This window comes from Zalophus californianus, chromosome 2 (genome assembly GCF_009762305.2).
Source record: "Zalophus californianus isolate mZalCal1 chromosome 2, mZalCal1.pri.v2, whole genome shotgun sequence".
Lineage (NCBI taxonomy): Eukaryota > Metazoa > Chordata > Mammalia > Carnivora > Otariidae > Zalophus > Zalophus californianus.
In genome coordinates this window covers 38,242,202-38,259,292 of record NC_045596.1, presented here as the reverse complement: position 1 = coordinate 38,259,292, position 17,091 = coordinate 38,242,202, and the positions used below count along the sequence as shown (strand labels likewise).

General features: G+C 35.6%; 1 protein-coding gene across 8 annotated transcripts in view; it reads left to right on the top strand.

The window, feature by feature from the left end:
* GABRA2 (gamma-aminobutyric acid type A receptor subunit alpha2) overlaps positions 1-17,091 on the top strand; it is a 125,332-nt gene that overhangs the window by 93,071 nt on the left and 15,170 nt on the right. For all 8 annotated transcript variants that reach the window (XR_003520899.2, XM_035726253.1, XM_027599562.2 and 5 more), the window contains one exon: positions 12,707-12,909. Coding sequence is in view for 7 of the 8 variants with exons in the window: in XM_035726253.1 (XP_035582146.1) it covers positions 12,707-12,909 (203 nt within the window). In the remaining variant the exon portion in view is untranslated. The remainder of the gene's footprint in view (positions 1-12,706; positions 12,910-17,091) is intronic.

Genomic DNA, 17,091 nt, shown 5'->3' with positions numbered 1-17,091 from the left:
CAATTATTGCCTGGTATATCTTAAGCATGGGATTCATTTATTTGTGAGGATGGTTGCATAGATAGGGCCGGTTCATGTATAGCCTTGGATCCCAAGCTAAGGTCATGGAAACTGCTTAAAAGGTATTTTAGCAAGGGAGTAAAATTGGCATACTCGAGCTTAGGGCAGAGTATTATGAGGAATATTGGATAAATAGATTGAAATGGTATGAATGATACAGGGTGATTGTTAAGAGATTGTTGGCATCATCTGTGTGGGAAATAATAAAAGCATAAAATAAGACAATGAATATTGGTGGAAAAGGCAGTGATAGATTTGAGAGGATACTAGGGAAGGAAAATCTGCAGCTCACAGTGAATCTGAAGGGGTGAGAAATGTAGTCATTGCAGAACACACCTAGATTTCTAATTGAATGACTAAGTAAATGTAATGTTATTCCCTACAACAGAGAATTATGGAAGACATAACAGGTTTTGGTTCAGGTGTGAATGTTTAAAATTTTTTGAGGTTTCTGTGGGATTCATCTCTGTCAGATTACTATACAAGTTTTCTCTGGTCTCCCTGTACTTAGTCTTACCTTCCTCCATTCCATTCTATACAGTGCAGCAAGAGTGAGCTTTCTAAAACTCAGTTTAGTTATATAACCCTCTCCTGCATGAAACCTTTCTGTGACGCTACATTGCAGCCACTGACTGAAACTTTATAGGTTTTTATTGAGTCCATGTAGAGATATTCAGGAGGTGGCCAGATAGTTGGGACTGGAGCTTATGAGATATATCCTTGAAGATCTTCAGGGTATGGGAGAAGGTTAGGAAATGGGCAGAAACGATACTGTCAGGAGAAAGCAGTAACATAAGAAGAGGAGAAGAGCAATACATTGCGTTGTGGACTATGAGCAATTCAGGGACCAGTGGTGAAGGTCACCTACAAAAAGAATGCAGGAAGAGTGGTTAAAAGATGGAATGTGCATGGAATGCTAGTAGCTGTGCAGTCTCTACTGAGATGGGACCAGGCTCTCCGGAAGTGGGGCTGGGGACTGCCTTGATGCTGCATTTGCCCAGCAAGCACATTGACATGGCTAGCGGTGGGCCAATGTCTGCATGTTTAGTTTAGTTTTAGTTATCAGAGAGTTTGGCCTGTTAGAGAGTCAACACAAAACACTCCTCTCTTCCTTTCCTAAATTTTCATAGGAAGATTTCTGGACTGTCCCAGGCCTGCATCTGTCAGAGATGATTCTCTTTCAGTGAGTCACAGAATACTAGAAATTTTTATTCTAGTAGGGTACACCAAATCAAGACTACCATTCTTTGCCTCTCTTACTGTAGTTGTAGTTGGATGACTAGTTCTTAAAGACTTAGGAGTAAAAAATTAGGTGTATAATTTTCCCTTTGTGGCCTTCAGCTCAGAAACATGCCCCTAAAGTGAAAGGGTGTGGCTCTCCTCCCTTCCCATTCTGTTTGCTGGAATGCAGATCAAGTGTTGGCAAGCCCTGTCAAACCTCCAGAATATGGGCAATACCTTAAAAACAGCAGAGGAATAAGAAAGAGGAAGCCTAGGGCTTTGGTAGCAGGGCCATCATGGCCTTGGATGTCTTATACCAAAATTTTCAAATGAAAGTTGGGGGCTTTCATTGTACCTTATCTGCTTTCCTATCTGCTCATCGCAGAGAATCGTCTTTACCTGGTGTTTAGCTTAATACCTTTTCTAAGATGTAACTGTAATGTTATATATATTTACACATATATTTTATGTATCCACACTAAATATACTCTATATACACACTCTTACATATACAATATTTTGAATAGGGTTATTTAGCGCACAAAATGTTTACATAAAAACTCTTGCAATGGTCATACTTTGCTCTAATCTTAAATATTACATGGCATCCATTTCCCTAGTCATTGAATTCTAGAAAAAATAGCTGGCATCAGGCTATTTTTATGTATTTATGTATTTAGCTCCAAACACATGCAGATATACCCACTCATTTCTGTGTCTATATCCACACAAATAGTTATTTGCTTCATAAACTATATTCGTTGATTCAATTTTGAAAATATGTGCCAGGCACTATGCTAGATATTTCAGATACAAAGTGAACAAGAAAGATACGATCGCTATTCTCGTAGAGGTTACAGCCTGTTTGAGGAGGGAGGAAGGTAAACAATTGCATATATTATAATATGTAATATTCTGGGAATATGCAAGGTGCTCTCTGATAACATGGAAGGGGCGGGCACTCAATCTAGATTTGGAATGTTAACTGATCCTTATAGCTTGAGGCTCCACTCCTGATTCCCCAGAGTTCCTGAATATTCATATACATTTTCATGTATGTAATTCACATTCATAATGATTGCAAATAAATTTTAGTCTATATCCATGAAGGTTTTTAACCTATTACTAATTTAACAGTTAGTGTACATACATGTTAAATTAGGGTCAGTACCATTACTGTACAAACTTTCTTCTTACTTTCAATCTTAAAATATAATTTTGATTTTAACTATGGTGAAAATATTAAATAATTAAATAATAACTTCATAGGTAATAGTTTTGCCAAAAAATACAATCAAGCCAGTTGGTGTGTGTGTTGGCAGGGGGCAGTGTGTGGAGAATATTAGGCAAGCTGATTGAATAAATCAGGTACAAAGGTTTAAAAACTTGGTTGAATTCTTGAATTTTTCTATTTTTCACGAGTTATTTTAAAATGTTGTAGATAACAGCAATATTATAGCAATACTCCCATATTATAATTCATTTTTATATGCTTTCAAAGTTCCTCTTCTAAGATTCAGCTAGCAGGAACACGGTGGATTGTTAGAGCACCTATGTTTCAAATTTAATTATGCTGGCCAAATTCAGAGATCTGTGAATTTGCCTTGTTGACTATCAGTCATTTGCTGACATCAGTTCCAGAAGGTTGCCTATATTATATTGATTGTGAAATATTCCCCAGTTTTTCTGATGATCTGTCAAACTCAACTACCCAGAACATTACCAGAAATTCAGAAGTAGAAAAAATAGACATTTGACCAATAAAAAATCTTGTTATAAAAAATCTTGTTATCAACATCAAGGCACTAGGCTTCAGGTTTCAGCACTGACATGTGAAGAGCTTGCAAACTGTCACTTTCATCCTTGCAACAAGAAAAAGCTGAACAAACTGAAAATTAAAGACTTTTATTGCATTTGTAAGAGAATCAAGATGACAGGCAAACTGTCATCCCAAATTGTGAAGAAACAGGCACATTCGGGAAGACACAGCTAAGATTTTTTTTCTTACCTGGAAGAGATGCTGCTTAAAGCATCATGCACTGGTAGAGGCACTTAAATGCTCATTTTGATGAATTGCTGGAGACGGAGTAAGGACATCTTCCATGAAACTTACCTTCTGTCTTCACACCTTGCAGGTTTCTTTCCATTCCTCTTCTTTTTTTTTTAAGATTTTATTTATTTATTTGACAGAGAGAGACACAGTGAGAGAGGGAACACAAGCAGGGAGAGTGGGAGAGGGAGAAGCAGGCTTCCCGCGGAGCAGGGAGCCTGATGTGGGACTCGATCTCAGGACCCTGGGATCATGACCTGAGCCGAAGGCAGATGCTTAACGACTGAGCCACCCAGGCGCCCCTCCATTTCTCTTAAATGCCATGTTTCCTCGCGTCCCTGGCTTCCTGTGCATATTCTTTCCATAGTCTAACATTATGCTCCTCCCTTGCCTGGTGACTGCTTTAACTTTTCCCCTTATTTCCTTAGAGAAGCCTAACTCAAATTCCCAGTCTAGGTAGATCACCCGATTACAGTTCATCATAGACCTTGCCCCATTGTGATGTTAGGTTTCTTTGTGCTCTTTTAAAAAACATCTTTTATCTTTTTTGGTTTTGATCACATTCCACTCAAGCTCTACCATGTACAGCACAAAATGAGGACGAAATGTATACTTGCAGTAGAAAAGAAGGAATAATTTTCTTATGGTTATCCTAATAAATTAATTCTTATCAATGGCAGATTGTTGGAGAAGTAGTTTCCGTAAATATTTATTGATTCATTTCAAAACTATCTAATGACCTCCTACTCTCTACTGAGCACCCTTTTACCACTGGAGGAGAAGACAAACAGGGCTCTACTCCATATAGTTTCCTGGGGGGATACAGTCATGTAAACGAACATAAAATTCAAGAAAGAGACAATTTGATAGAGGTATGTGTAAGACCAGATCACAGATGCCTCTAGGGGTGAAATCCTGCAGAATGAGCAAGCTGCGCTGTATACTGCAGCCTTAGCAGGATGTACGCTCCCAGGGTGCAGGAATCTTTGCTATTTTGTTCATTGGTGTGTTTCCCTGTGCCCACAAAAATACTTGGCATTTAGTAGGCACTCAATAATTTACTTAGGGAAGAAATAGGAATTAGCTAAGTTTAAAAAGAGGGATTAGTAAGAAGGAAAGATCTGAGATAGAGAAAACAGTATGTTGCCTAGACTGACAAATTACCCAAACAGAAAATATTCATGTCACTGCAACTTCAACCTCTAATATTAAAATGGCTTTAGATCGCAGGCACCTGGGACCTTTCACTGAGAAAGGGGCTTCAGGAAGAAAAGGATTGAGTAGAATGATAATGAGTTTTAAATTTATTAAATCCAGGATACATTCAGGTAAGCAAAAAGAAAAAATATAATCCTTCACAGTATTGTGCACATTAAAAGTACCCTTTCAAACACTTTCTTCTAGATTATAATTGATAGTTTCTAAATTCTTACAAATTTTAAATTAATGGAGTTTGACTTAATTAGGTTTTATGACAAGATATCTCATCTAAGTTGTAATTTGTCTCTAGCATGAAGTTTCAATGTTTTTATCATTCAGATGTAGCACAGTTATGAGTTAAAATTGCAACCTTAAAAATAAAATAAAACTGTAACCTTTCATAGTTCACTCATACTCTATTTGTGTTAAAAAAATCTAGCACTTGTATTATCAGAATGTCTGTTTTTTTCTGCCATTTCTAGCAGTAACCAGCAGGTGGTATCAAACAATTTTACATTTGTGTTCTATGGCAGTTTTTGTGCCTGTTTGGTTTCTGAGACTTCTAACTTCCACCCCACACCCCAACCACAAACACGCATGCACAAGCATTTGATGGGGATAAAGGTCTAAAGGAGGATTGTATTTTATTTTATTTCATTTATTTTTTAAATTAACATATAATGTATTATTTGTTTCAGGGGTACAGGTCTGTTCATTTCATTTTATTTCTCTGACTTAACTCTGTCTTGACTTCGCTTTCAGGGTAATATTTTTTTGCACATGCACTGAGATATCTTTTTATAATAGAGGCACTGCTTTATATGCAGTAACTCATTTGGTCACTATATCAACACTATAGGAAAACACTATTCTTTTTTTTAAGATTTTATTTATTTATTTAGGAGAGAGAGGCGGGTGGAGCACACGTGTGTATGTGAGCAAGGGGAGGGGCAGAGGGAGCTGGAGAGAGAGAGAATCTCAAGCCCGAAGCAGAACTCCATCCATCTCATGATCCTGAGATCAAGACCTGAGCGAAAATCATGAGTCTGATGGTTAACCAACTGAGCCGCCCAGGCGCCCCAGAAAATGCTCTTCTTAATCTTCACTTCACAGTTGAGGATACTGGAGAATGTCCCCAAGATCACAGGATTAAGATTTAGGCATCTGGCCATGGAGCTCACAATGTCAATCTCTGTGCTGCAATCACTTCCCCTGATTTGATTTTATTCTCCTGGAGCATATTTGCACCCAGCACTTAGCATTACCTCACTTTGGCACTATTTGCTCGGCTAGGATGAGTCGAGGTTTTGGCACCTACACCTCAAAATAAGAAATATTAATATAGAATAAAACCAGAATATTAAAGAGCTGTATGCGAGATACTGCCTGTGTATGGGGAATGGTCACGTATTTCAAATATGCATAGAATTTTAGTGCTAAAAGCACTTTAAGATACTTGACTTTTATTTTACTGAAAAGGAAACTGAAACCTCCCAAGGAGGCATTGAGCTGTGGCAGTCACACTGAGGAGATAAGGAAAGAGACAATTTGCTAAAGAAATGTGGGAACATTCATTTTTGGAGGCCCTAGTAGGTACAGAAAAATGCCCATTGTTGGGGGGGACGAGCATGTGGAAGGTCTGTGAGCTTTCCAGGTAAGTGCACCTCTTTATTTAATGCCCAGCTTTTCTATTATAGTGTGATGGAAACAGGCAAAGCTGAACTAGCAGGCAGAAAAGCTGGAGTATGAGAATCACATCCTTCCAGTGAAAAGAAAAAAAGGGGAAGGAGGAAAGAGGTAGAAACTTACAGTCAATGTTAACAATTTTATTCCCAAGTTTACAAAATCAGATGAAAGAAAATAAAATTTAGATATGGGGAAGATTTGAATATGGTGAAAAATAGCCTCATAGTAGATAGATTGATATTGGAATTGCTATAATATTTTATTGGTTTGAATGGCCAGAACCAGATCTAATTTTAAACTAGCAGTGTAGAATTAGAATCATAATTAAATTTATGGCTTGCCATAATTTGAACTTGCATTTTTTGATAGATTTTCTTTAAATTAGCATTAATGTATCCATCAGTCACTCCCAGAAATTCACACTTGAACTGCAAATGAATGATAAGTGTCATCAAGTAGCCCTTGTTTAAATTAAAAATTTTGTATTTTTTTTTCTTATCACAAAAGCAAAGCAAGTTCACTGTAGGAAAAAAAGAAAAAATGGATTCCCTTCAATGTTAATTTCCCAAAGTAACTAATACTACCATCTTAGGTTATATCCTTACAGATTTTATCTTTTCATGTTTTTCTGGTAAAATACCAAAGAAATAAAACAATAAAAAATCAGTCATAAGTCCATTTTATATTTAATCCATCCAAACCATAAAATACCTTCTCCCCACGGTGATAACTGAAGTCTCCTTTTTTTTATTTTATTTTTTGTTTACTAAGTTTATGCAGGTATATCTATACTGATACACAAATCCAAATGCATATATTTTCATGAAAATTGAATCGTGAAATGCTTTGAAGCAAAATGTATTGTAGATAGATTTGTAGTCAATGAATAACCCTCCTTAACTCTTTGTAATATTGTTGTGGTATTACTAGTGTAGGTAATCAATAACTTATTAAACTATTTCCCAATCAATGAATATGCCAGTGTTTGCCGCTGTTTTTACTTTTACAACTGTGTTCATGTAAAGAGCCTTGTGTATCATTTATCGCTATACATTTTCCTGTTGTCATTTCAGTAGATAGATTTCTAATAATAGAAGTAGTGATAACAAAAACAAGAAGAATTAAAATAGCTAACATTTATTGAATACTTATAGTGTGCCAGGCTTTGTGCCAAATGCATACTTAACCTTCACAACACACCTCTGAAGAAGGTATAGTTCATAATTCTGTTTTGTAGTTTAGGGAAGTAATGAGAATAGTTGAGGAACTTGCTCAAAGTCACATAAACAGCAAGTAACGGAGCCAGGATTCAAACCCAGGCCATCTGACTGTGAGGCCATCTGAGGACATAGCAACGCTGTTAACCAGTATCTTATACTCTCTGCCCCATCTAGAATTGCTGGGGCTTGGGGTAGATACCAGCAAAAATGGTGGAGTAAGACATTCCAACTGAAAGTCTCCTGGTATTAGGGGGAGGAAAGTGGAGTTCCTTCAGAAAATATTGTCATCACTTTATGGTGTCTTTCTGGAAGACATTTGCAAAAAGCTTGTCTTTGTATATTAAATCCTGATTCAGAATTCCCTAGTGCAAAAGTTGCTACGGGGGAGATGCCCCTGAAAGCATTTACAGGCAAATGTTTTCCTTGCTTCTGCCTTTGCTTCTGTAAAAGCAAACACAACCCAAAGCAAAAAGAAGGGAATTAATACAAATTTGACAGAGATCAATGGAATAGAGAATATAAATAACATTAGAGAAAATCAACACACTACCATAGAGATCAACAAAATTGACAAGACTTTAGCTAGACTGACCAAGAAAAAAGTGAGAAAACTCAAAACTTTAGGAAGTAAGAGGGGACATTACTACTGACTTTATGGAAATAAAAAAGATTCTAAGGGAATCTGTGAACAATTGTATCCCCCCAAATTAGATAACCTAGAATGGGCCAATTCCTAGACACAATAAATTACCAAAAATGACTCAAGAGTCTGAGCAAATGTACAACAAATAAAGCTATGAAGTGAGCGACAACAAAAAATCAATAGAAGTCCAAGGCCAGATGGCCTTGCTGGTGAATTTGACCAAATACTGAAAAAAGAATTAACATCATTCTTTCTGAAACTCTGAAAAAATAAATGAGGGACCTAGTTGACTCATTCTGTGGGACCATTTACCAAGAAAACCAAAAACAGACAAAGAAATAACAAGTAAAAAAAACAAAAAACAACAACAAAAACAACTCTACAGATCAATATCCCTTAGATATATAGATGTCTTCAACAAAATACTAGCGAACTGAAACCAGCCACATATAAGAAGGATTACGTGTGATGACCAAATGGGATTTATCCCAGGATGAAAGTTTGGTTCAACATACAAAAATCAATCAGTGTAAACAACAAATTTATGGGGTATGGAAAAAATACACAATCATCTCAAAACACTAAAAAACAAAACAAGACATCCTTTCATGATAAAAACACCCAACAAATTGGCATGAGAAAAGGACTTTCTCAAACTGATACAAGTGGATAGAAGAAAACCCCACAGTTAACATCATACTTAGAGGTGAAGATTAAAAGCTTCTGTGCTAACGTTAGTAACAAGATAGGGATGTCTGCCTTCATCAATTCTATTCAACATTATACTGCAAGTTCCTAGCCAGTGCAGTTAGGTAAGAAAAACAAAAGGTATCCAGTTTGGAAAGGAAAATTTGAACTCTATTTACGGATGACATGATTTTATATATAGAAAACCTTAGTAAACCACATAAAAACTACTAGAGCTAATACATTCAGCAAAGTTGCAGGGTACAAGGCCAACACAAAAAATCAGTTGTGTTTCTGTACACTAACAATGAACAATTTGAAAAGGAAATTAAGGATATATTTCCATTTATATTAGCATCCAAATAAAATACCTATAAATAAATTTAAATTTAAAGGTGAAAGACTTGTACACTTGTACACTGAAAACTACAAAATGTTGCTAAAAGAAATTAAAGAATCTCTAAATAGATTACATATATATATGTGTGTGTGTGTGTGTGTGTGTGTGTAAATGATAAATAGGTATCCCATGTTCAGGGATTGGAAGACTTAATATAGTTAAGATGGTCATCGTGTCCAAATTGTAGCTTAAATACAATACCTATCAAAATTCCAACAATTTTTTTTTGCAGCAATGAGCAAATTTATGATAAAACCACACGGAAATACAAGGGACCCTGAATAGCCAAAACAGTCTTGAAAAAGAATAAGAAATTTGGGAGATTCAAGCTTCCCAATTTCAATACTTACTCTAAAGCTATAGTCATCAAAACAGTCTGAAATTTGCATAAGGATCAATGTGCAGATTAATGGAATAGAATTGAAAGTGCAGAAACAAACCCATATATCTATGGTCAGTTGATTTTTTTTAAAGTGTTTATTTAAATTCCAGTTAACATACAGTGTAATATTAGTTTCAAGTGTACAATATAGCAATTCAACAATTCCATACAACACCCAGTGCTCATCACAAGTGCATTCCTTAATCCCTGTCACCTATCTAACCCATCCCTCCACCCGTCTCTCCTCTGATAACCATCAGTTTGTCCTCTATAGTTAAGAGTCTGTTTCTTGGTTTGTCTCTCTTCTTTTTTTCCCCTAAGCTTGTTTGTTTTGTTTCTTAAATTTCACACATGAGTGAAATCACATGGTATTTCTTTTTCTCTGACTGACTTATTTCTCTTAGCTCTATAGCTCCATCCACTTTGTTGCAAATGGTAAGATTTCATTCTTTTTTAGGGCTGAATAATATTCCATTATATATATATATATATATATATATATATATATGTATATATATATGTATATATATACACACACACACTGCATCTTCTCTATCGTTTCATTGGTTGATGGACACTTGAGCTGTTTCCATAATTTGGCTATTGTAGATAATGCTATAGATACATACACACCAATGTGTACACACACATTGGTGTGTATGTATCCCTTTTAGTTAAGTGTTTTTGTATTCTTTGGGTAAATACCTAGTAGTGCAATTGCTGGATCATAGTGTAGTTCTATTTTTAACAATTTGAGGAACCTCCATATTGTTTTCCAGAGTGGCTGCACAAGTTTGCATTCTCACCAACATTGTAAGAGGGTTCCTCTTTCTCCACATCCTCGTTAACCCCTGTTGTTTCCTGTGTTGTTGAATTTAGCCATTCTGAGGTGATATCTCATTGTAATTTTGATTTGTATTTCCCTGATGATCAGGGCTGTTGAGCATGTTTTTGTGTGTCTGGTGGCCATGTGTATGTCTTCTTTAGAAAAATTTCTGTGTCTCCTGCCCATTTTGGGGGGTATTGAGTTGATAAGTTCTTTATATATTTTTGGATACTGACCCTTTATCAGATATGTTGTTTCCAAATATCTTACCCCGTTCTATAGGTTGCCTTTTAGTTTTGTTCGTTGTTTCTTTCACTGTTTTTGTTTTGATGAAGTTCCAATAGTTTATTTTTGATTTGGTTTCCCTTGCCTCAGGAGACATATATAATAAATTGCTACGGTATGGTCTGTTGATTTCAACAACAATCCTAACACCATTCAATAGGGAAAGAAAAGTCTTTTCAACAAATGGTACGGTATAACTGGCTATCCACATGCCACAGAATGAATGTGGACATCTACCTCACACCATACATAAAAATTATTCCAGAATGGGCCAAGACCTAAATGTCAGAACTAAAAGTATAAGACTCCTAGAAGAAAACATAGGCCTAAATCTTTATGACTTTGGATTAGGTAACAGTTTCTTTGCTATGACACCAATTTGAGAGGTGTCCATTGTCCCTCAATACTACCACAGTATAAATTTTTTAAAGTTTGCTAATATTTTGCTGACTATCTGGTTTTAAAAAGGTATGTCATTATCACTTTGTATTTCTTTAACTGCTAGTGAAGTATATTTTCATATATTGATTTGTCATTTGCATTGCTATATTGTGTGTGTTTGTGTGTGTGTGTGTGTTTGTGTGCGCGCGAATGCGCACGTGGGCATGTATATAGGGGTTGGAGGAAGATATGGTTTTGGTTGTGGGTGTGTGTGGTTGTATCTCTCCTGTCTTCTATTTAATTATTCTACTGTCCCAAATTCTCAAAATAAAACATCCTCATGATCTAAAACCTTTCAGTTTGATGCATGAAAGAGCAATGTGTTTCTGTAGATGTGTTTTTTAATATTGACTTAGCAGCAGGTGAACTAAGTTTATTTTTCTACCTTTTATTCCTACTACTACCATCATATTCCTAGATGCATTCATGCATGATTAAATAGAATTATTTTGCTCTTTTGAATTACTAACTCTATTGTAGATTAGAAGAAAAAGCCGCTTTATTTATCTTAAGAGAAAGCAAAAAATACAACACAATAAAACTTTAATATATGAATGGACATTTCTTTAGCATTTTAACTCTTTTAATTTAATGTACCTACTAATGTACATAACTAAACTTCTATTGGATCTCTGTTAAAACAGGTATTTGCAGACATTTTGACGGCTGATATTGCAACTTACCTCCTGAGTTATTGCTTTCTTTTTACTTAATTATTGTGACTTCCCTGACTACTGGCAGAAAAGCTTTACAATGAAAGGGACTAAATTACTTTATAAACCAACAGAGGCATAAAATATTCCTTAAAAGTAGTGATTTGCATTTTTATAAAGTTTGAGATTTAGTTGCTTGTTTTATTTTCTATAGATTCTAAGCTTCATTATGAAAGAAATTCTGTGCTCACAATGCCAAGTGATCCGAATTAATTTCATATTTAGGTAGCTATACTTAGAATAAAGAACTTCTTAATCATAGTCCCATTGTGATCACTGGTGTGGATGATTGGTCCATTGCTGAGAATGATTTAAATAAATGCTGAACAAATTCAGGTGAGGCTTTGTGTAGCATTTTTAAAAAATTAATGTTAATGCTTAATGGATCAATTTAAAGTAACTGCTTTCCTCATAGGAATTTCTACGTTCAATATCATCCGTCGTTTTCACCTTAGCAACACTAAAGAGAGAAAAAGGAGATTCATACAAACAAAAATGAAAACTGAAGGCATTTCAGAGTGATTACTTCAAGAATTATAATAGCCATTTGTGATAATTAACTTTGCACTGTTCTTCCAGTTTTGTTTTTTTTTTTTAAGATTTTATTTATTTTTTTGACAGAGACACAGCGAGAGAGGGAACACAAGCAGGGAGAGTGGGGAGGGAGAACAGTCTTCCCGCTGGGCAGGGAGCCCAGTGCGGGGCTGGGTCCCAGGACCTCGAGATCATGACCTGAGCCGAAGGACCGACTGAGCCACCCAGTCGCCCCCAGTTTTTTTGTTTTTGTTTTTAATGGATAGAACTGGCCGTGAAAGTAGCTTTGAAAAAAAGAATATTTCCAATTCTGCCTTGTTAGTATCTGTTGATGTTTTTGATTCCTGTCTTTCTGCAGGAGTAACAACTGTTCTAACAATGACAACTCTAAGCATCAGTGCACGGAATTCCCTCCCCAAAGTGGCATATGCGACTGCCATGGACTGGTTTATTGCTGTTTGTTACGCATTTGTGTTCTCGGCCCTAATTGAATTTGCAACTGTTAACTACTTCACCAAGAGAGGATGGGCTTGGGATGGGAAGAGTGTAGTGAATGACAAGGTAAGTGAGAACTTCCTTCTCACCACGATTAAGAGAATCCCCTAACAGATTTAGCTTGTAATAAATACGTTCCTAAAAATTGACATGAAGAACATTAAAATGTAAATTGTCTGTGTCTTTATACCTATGTCGTAGATATAGATATTTATAAATAATACAGATTTCTTTTAAAGTATGCTCTTGCCTGAAATTCTTTAGGAGTGCTTGTTATAGTATTACTTCTGTTCAAACTCCCTGGCCTCTGTGGAGCTCTGACTGTGTGTCAGGCATTGTGCTAAGTTTTTTACACATGTTCTATCATGGAACCTTTAAACTTTATGATTAGGGTCTCTTTTTAATTCTCATTGTTCTAATGAAGAAGCTAAGGCTTAGTGAAGTTAGTTACTTGCCCAAGCTCACACAACTAGTTAATAAGTATAGTTGAATGCAGATCTATCTGACCATTAAATTCATGCTCTTAAATACCACACTGCTTTATAATCGAGAGATTGGGAAAAGAAAGTGGACGTTAGCTTTACCTGTTACAGAATTTCAGGCCCTATCAGTGGATTGGGTTACTCTTCACCTACCCCCATCTCTGTTGCTTGGATATAAAATTTCAGGCAACATTATTTTCTCTCCGATGTTGTATGGAATAAGTAAATAGGTGCTGGAATGCCTAGAAATTTTAAGTTGCTCATGTAGTCTATGAGAGTTGTTTTTAAGGTTAATTTCTTTGGTAATTATTGGTGTCCATTTTTAGGTTGCAAGTACTGAAGCTAATGGGAGTTTTGAGCATTAATATAATAGCTGTTTCATTTGTTTTATAGATTATTATTCATCTGCATTAAGAGGAAGCTTGGGATATATCACAATGAGATAGAAAGTTTTCTTAATAGTGCAGTTCTACTTGGAGGGCTTTTTAACAATATATCTATTAAAATACTTCTTCCATTAAATTTGGAATAACATACTTGATGATTTTACTTCTTTATCAGTTATTTAAATATAATTTTTTCTCATTTCTAGGACCATATTGCAGTTTAAGCATATAAGTGGTTGATGTTATAATTTAAAAGTCTTGCTCTTTTTTCTTAATTTTATAAACTGTGTCAGTTTTAATAAGTGCTGGGTTTTTTCATTTTATAAGTGATGTTTTGCATACTAACAGGCACTGAGTGAATATTAAAGGGAATCTGATTAATTTTCTGTGCTATTTCAGCATTTCCATTACATTTTATGTTGATTTATGTTTTCATTTTCCATATAATCTACTGCTTTTTCATTGCTATCTATGCAATTATTTTTTTTTAGTTATATTAGTTATACATGCACTTTCATACTAACTTTTTTTGAAGATTAAATGTCAGTTATATTTATAAATGCCAGACATGTTTATAAATATGTCACAAAAGATAAATAGTTGTTTGTGGTATAGATGCTCTGTATAGATATTTATTGATATGTCACTGTTTAATGCTATGAGGGTGCCAGTCAAATTGACATTGTGATTTGGCATATCAAATAAAATACCTTCTCTCTGAACTTGGAAAATAGAGGTACTTATAAATGCAAAAAAAAAACACATTCTCGATAAAGCATTCTAAAAGCAATAACCTAGTACTAAGGAATATTGGATTTAAATCAAACCACATCCCAAATTACACAGAGCAAAGACAAATCTAGGACAAAATCATTGATGTTCCAACCTAATCTGCAGGAAAATAATAAATTCTATATTATTTCAGTTCTAAGTGGTTTAAGTTCATGGTTAAGTTAAAGGGAACATTACATTCAGCCTGTTGCTTGTTCTTAATCACTTTTCCATAGCTAGAGGGGCCAAGCACAATGGCAGGCACTTGCTAGGCGCTTCAGAGATTTTTGTTGAATAAAAGAAAAAATGAGTTTCTCTTATTACGTCTGGCAGTGCAACACCGATGAGAAGACTAATTTGCCTTCATGGAATGGATTTTAGAACTTGACAATGGTGAATTTATTAGTGGGTACTCAACCCAATTTCTTGATTCAAATGAATTTTGGGAGGTCCTTCCTAAACCTAGCTTGGAAATAACCAGGTCCTTAGAAATGAAAGGAAATCAAGTAGAGTGCCCCAATCTAGCATATCTGCCAGAAAAAATATTACACTATAGTCTACTTTCAGCTACTTCTGCTTTAGTTTTCCTTAGATTTAATTTTTAAGTGGAAAATGATAATTTGCTTGAATTACAGAGTTTTCATCCACTGCCCATATTGGCATCCTTCCAGTTTTATCAGACAGGTAGAAGTCCTCTGCTTTTGAAGTTGGTATCATAAGCAAATGCAGTTAAATTATCTGTCAATCCAAAGAGCAAATGAAAAGTTCTTCAACATTTGTAAACTGGCAAATATTATGTTGCCTCATAAGAATAATGTCTTAAAGACACATATCAGTCGTATACGTGTGGAAAAAAATTTATATATTTAACACATAATTTTTATGTAGATTGTGCTCTGATGATCTTTAAAGTTAGTTTATGCCCGAACAAAAATCCACTCAGTCCATAGTCAAGCTGCATTTGAGCCCTCTGTTAGAGGACACAACCTGCCCTGCTCTGTGATCTTGGGCAAGATGTTATACCACTCTTAGTCTCAGGTATGAAACTAGAGAACAAAACCTTATCATCCTAAAAATGTAATGCTGGATCAAAAGATCCAAATCCAGTTTTTATGCCCTTCTATATATAAAAGTATCATTTTATGAAATTCCCCAAGTTCTTCTGGAACCTCCCCTGATACCCAACATTTTTCCACATGACCAAGACTAATTCTTCCACTCCAGCTCTTCATCTCTTTCTTTCTTGTTCTTTTCTCAGCCTTGAACCATCAGTTAGTATTTTCTTCTTCCTTCCAAGTCATCTTCTACTTTTTGACTGCCTTCTTCCTTTCAGTTAAGGAGTATGCCTCATATGCTTAATTTACCATGAGGCGAAATCAAAACTCTCTCCAGATCCTAGGTCACCCATTCCCCCACCTTCAGATTCTACCCTTTTTGTCCATTCCAGCTTTTTGAAAGCATTTCTTACAATGTCTCTGTTCTCACTTTCAATTTAATTCTCAGCCCACTGTAATCTGATTTCCTTTCCATTTATTGTCCTGTTAACTGAAGAACACCCATAACCTCCACATACTCAGATCAGATAATAATTTTTCATTTTTCTCAAGGGATCCTCACTGAACCCACTGAATACTTCTGTGTTTCAGAGCTCAGCAGCATTTTCTCTTCTTTCCTGCTTTAAAACTGCCCTCAGAATACAACCATTTGCCATCGGATCCTGCTGCCTCTCTTCATTCCATTCTGAGAGTCTCTGCCTGAGTTCAGAGTAGATCCAGTCTCCCTAGCATCTGCCCTTGTTTTCCCCAAAGACAGTCATTTGGCTTTATTTTATTGTTGTTTTGTCTTTACTAATCACTATGTGATTCTTACTTTAAGGGATATTTGTGGGAATATCTGCAACACTAAGCACACTGTCCACCCTTTTACTGTCCCTAAATAGATAAGCCTTACTCATCCTCAGCACAAATGCCCATCTTCAGGAAGCTTCTGAACCCTGCATCCCCCAAATGATTCGATCCGACTGTAAATGCATGTAGTACCCTGCCCTTTTGCATTAGATCCTTTATCACAGTTTGTAATTGCATGTTTATGTTTCCTTTCCTTCATTGATAATTATAACAATGACCATGTTTATTTCAGTAAATCATTTATCCTTGACCCTTTCACAGGGTCTTGTATATAGTAGTTGCTCAATAAATATGGAGTGAATGAATGAAATAGAACCAAATCAAATCTACAGCTCATGCCTTTATCTTACCTTCCACAGTTTTTATCTACAACTGCGCCCCATACCTTCCTTTTAACTTCCAAGATCCTATATCAAACCTGTTCCCTAGGCATTTCTACGTGAATACAACATCCCAATCTTTATGTGTCTCTTTTTTTTTTTAAAGAAAGAACAAACAAAAATAAAACCTTCTAAATTGATTTTCTATCTTTCCCCTGCCCACATGTACTTATTTATTTTTTATCTATGGCAAAACCTAATCACACATACCAACAACTTGGAAGTATCCCTTAACATCTGACCTTCCATCAGATGGTGCCTGTTTTACTGTCTCTGTGGCATGAAGTATGCCCTCACTGTCTCTCATTATTTTCAGTCTCTT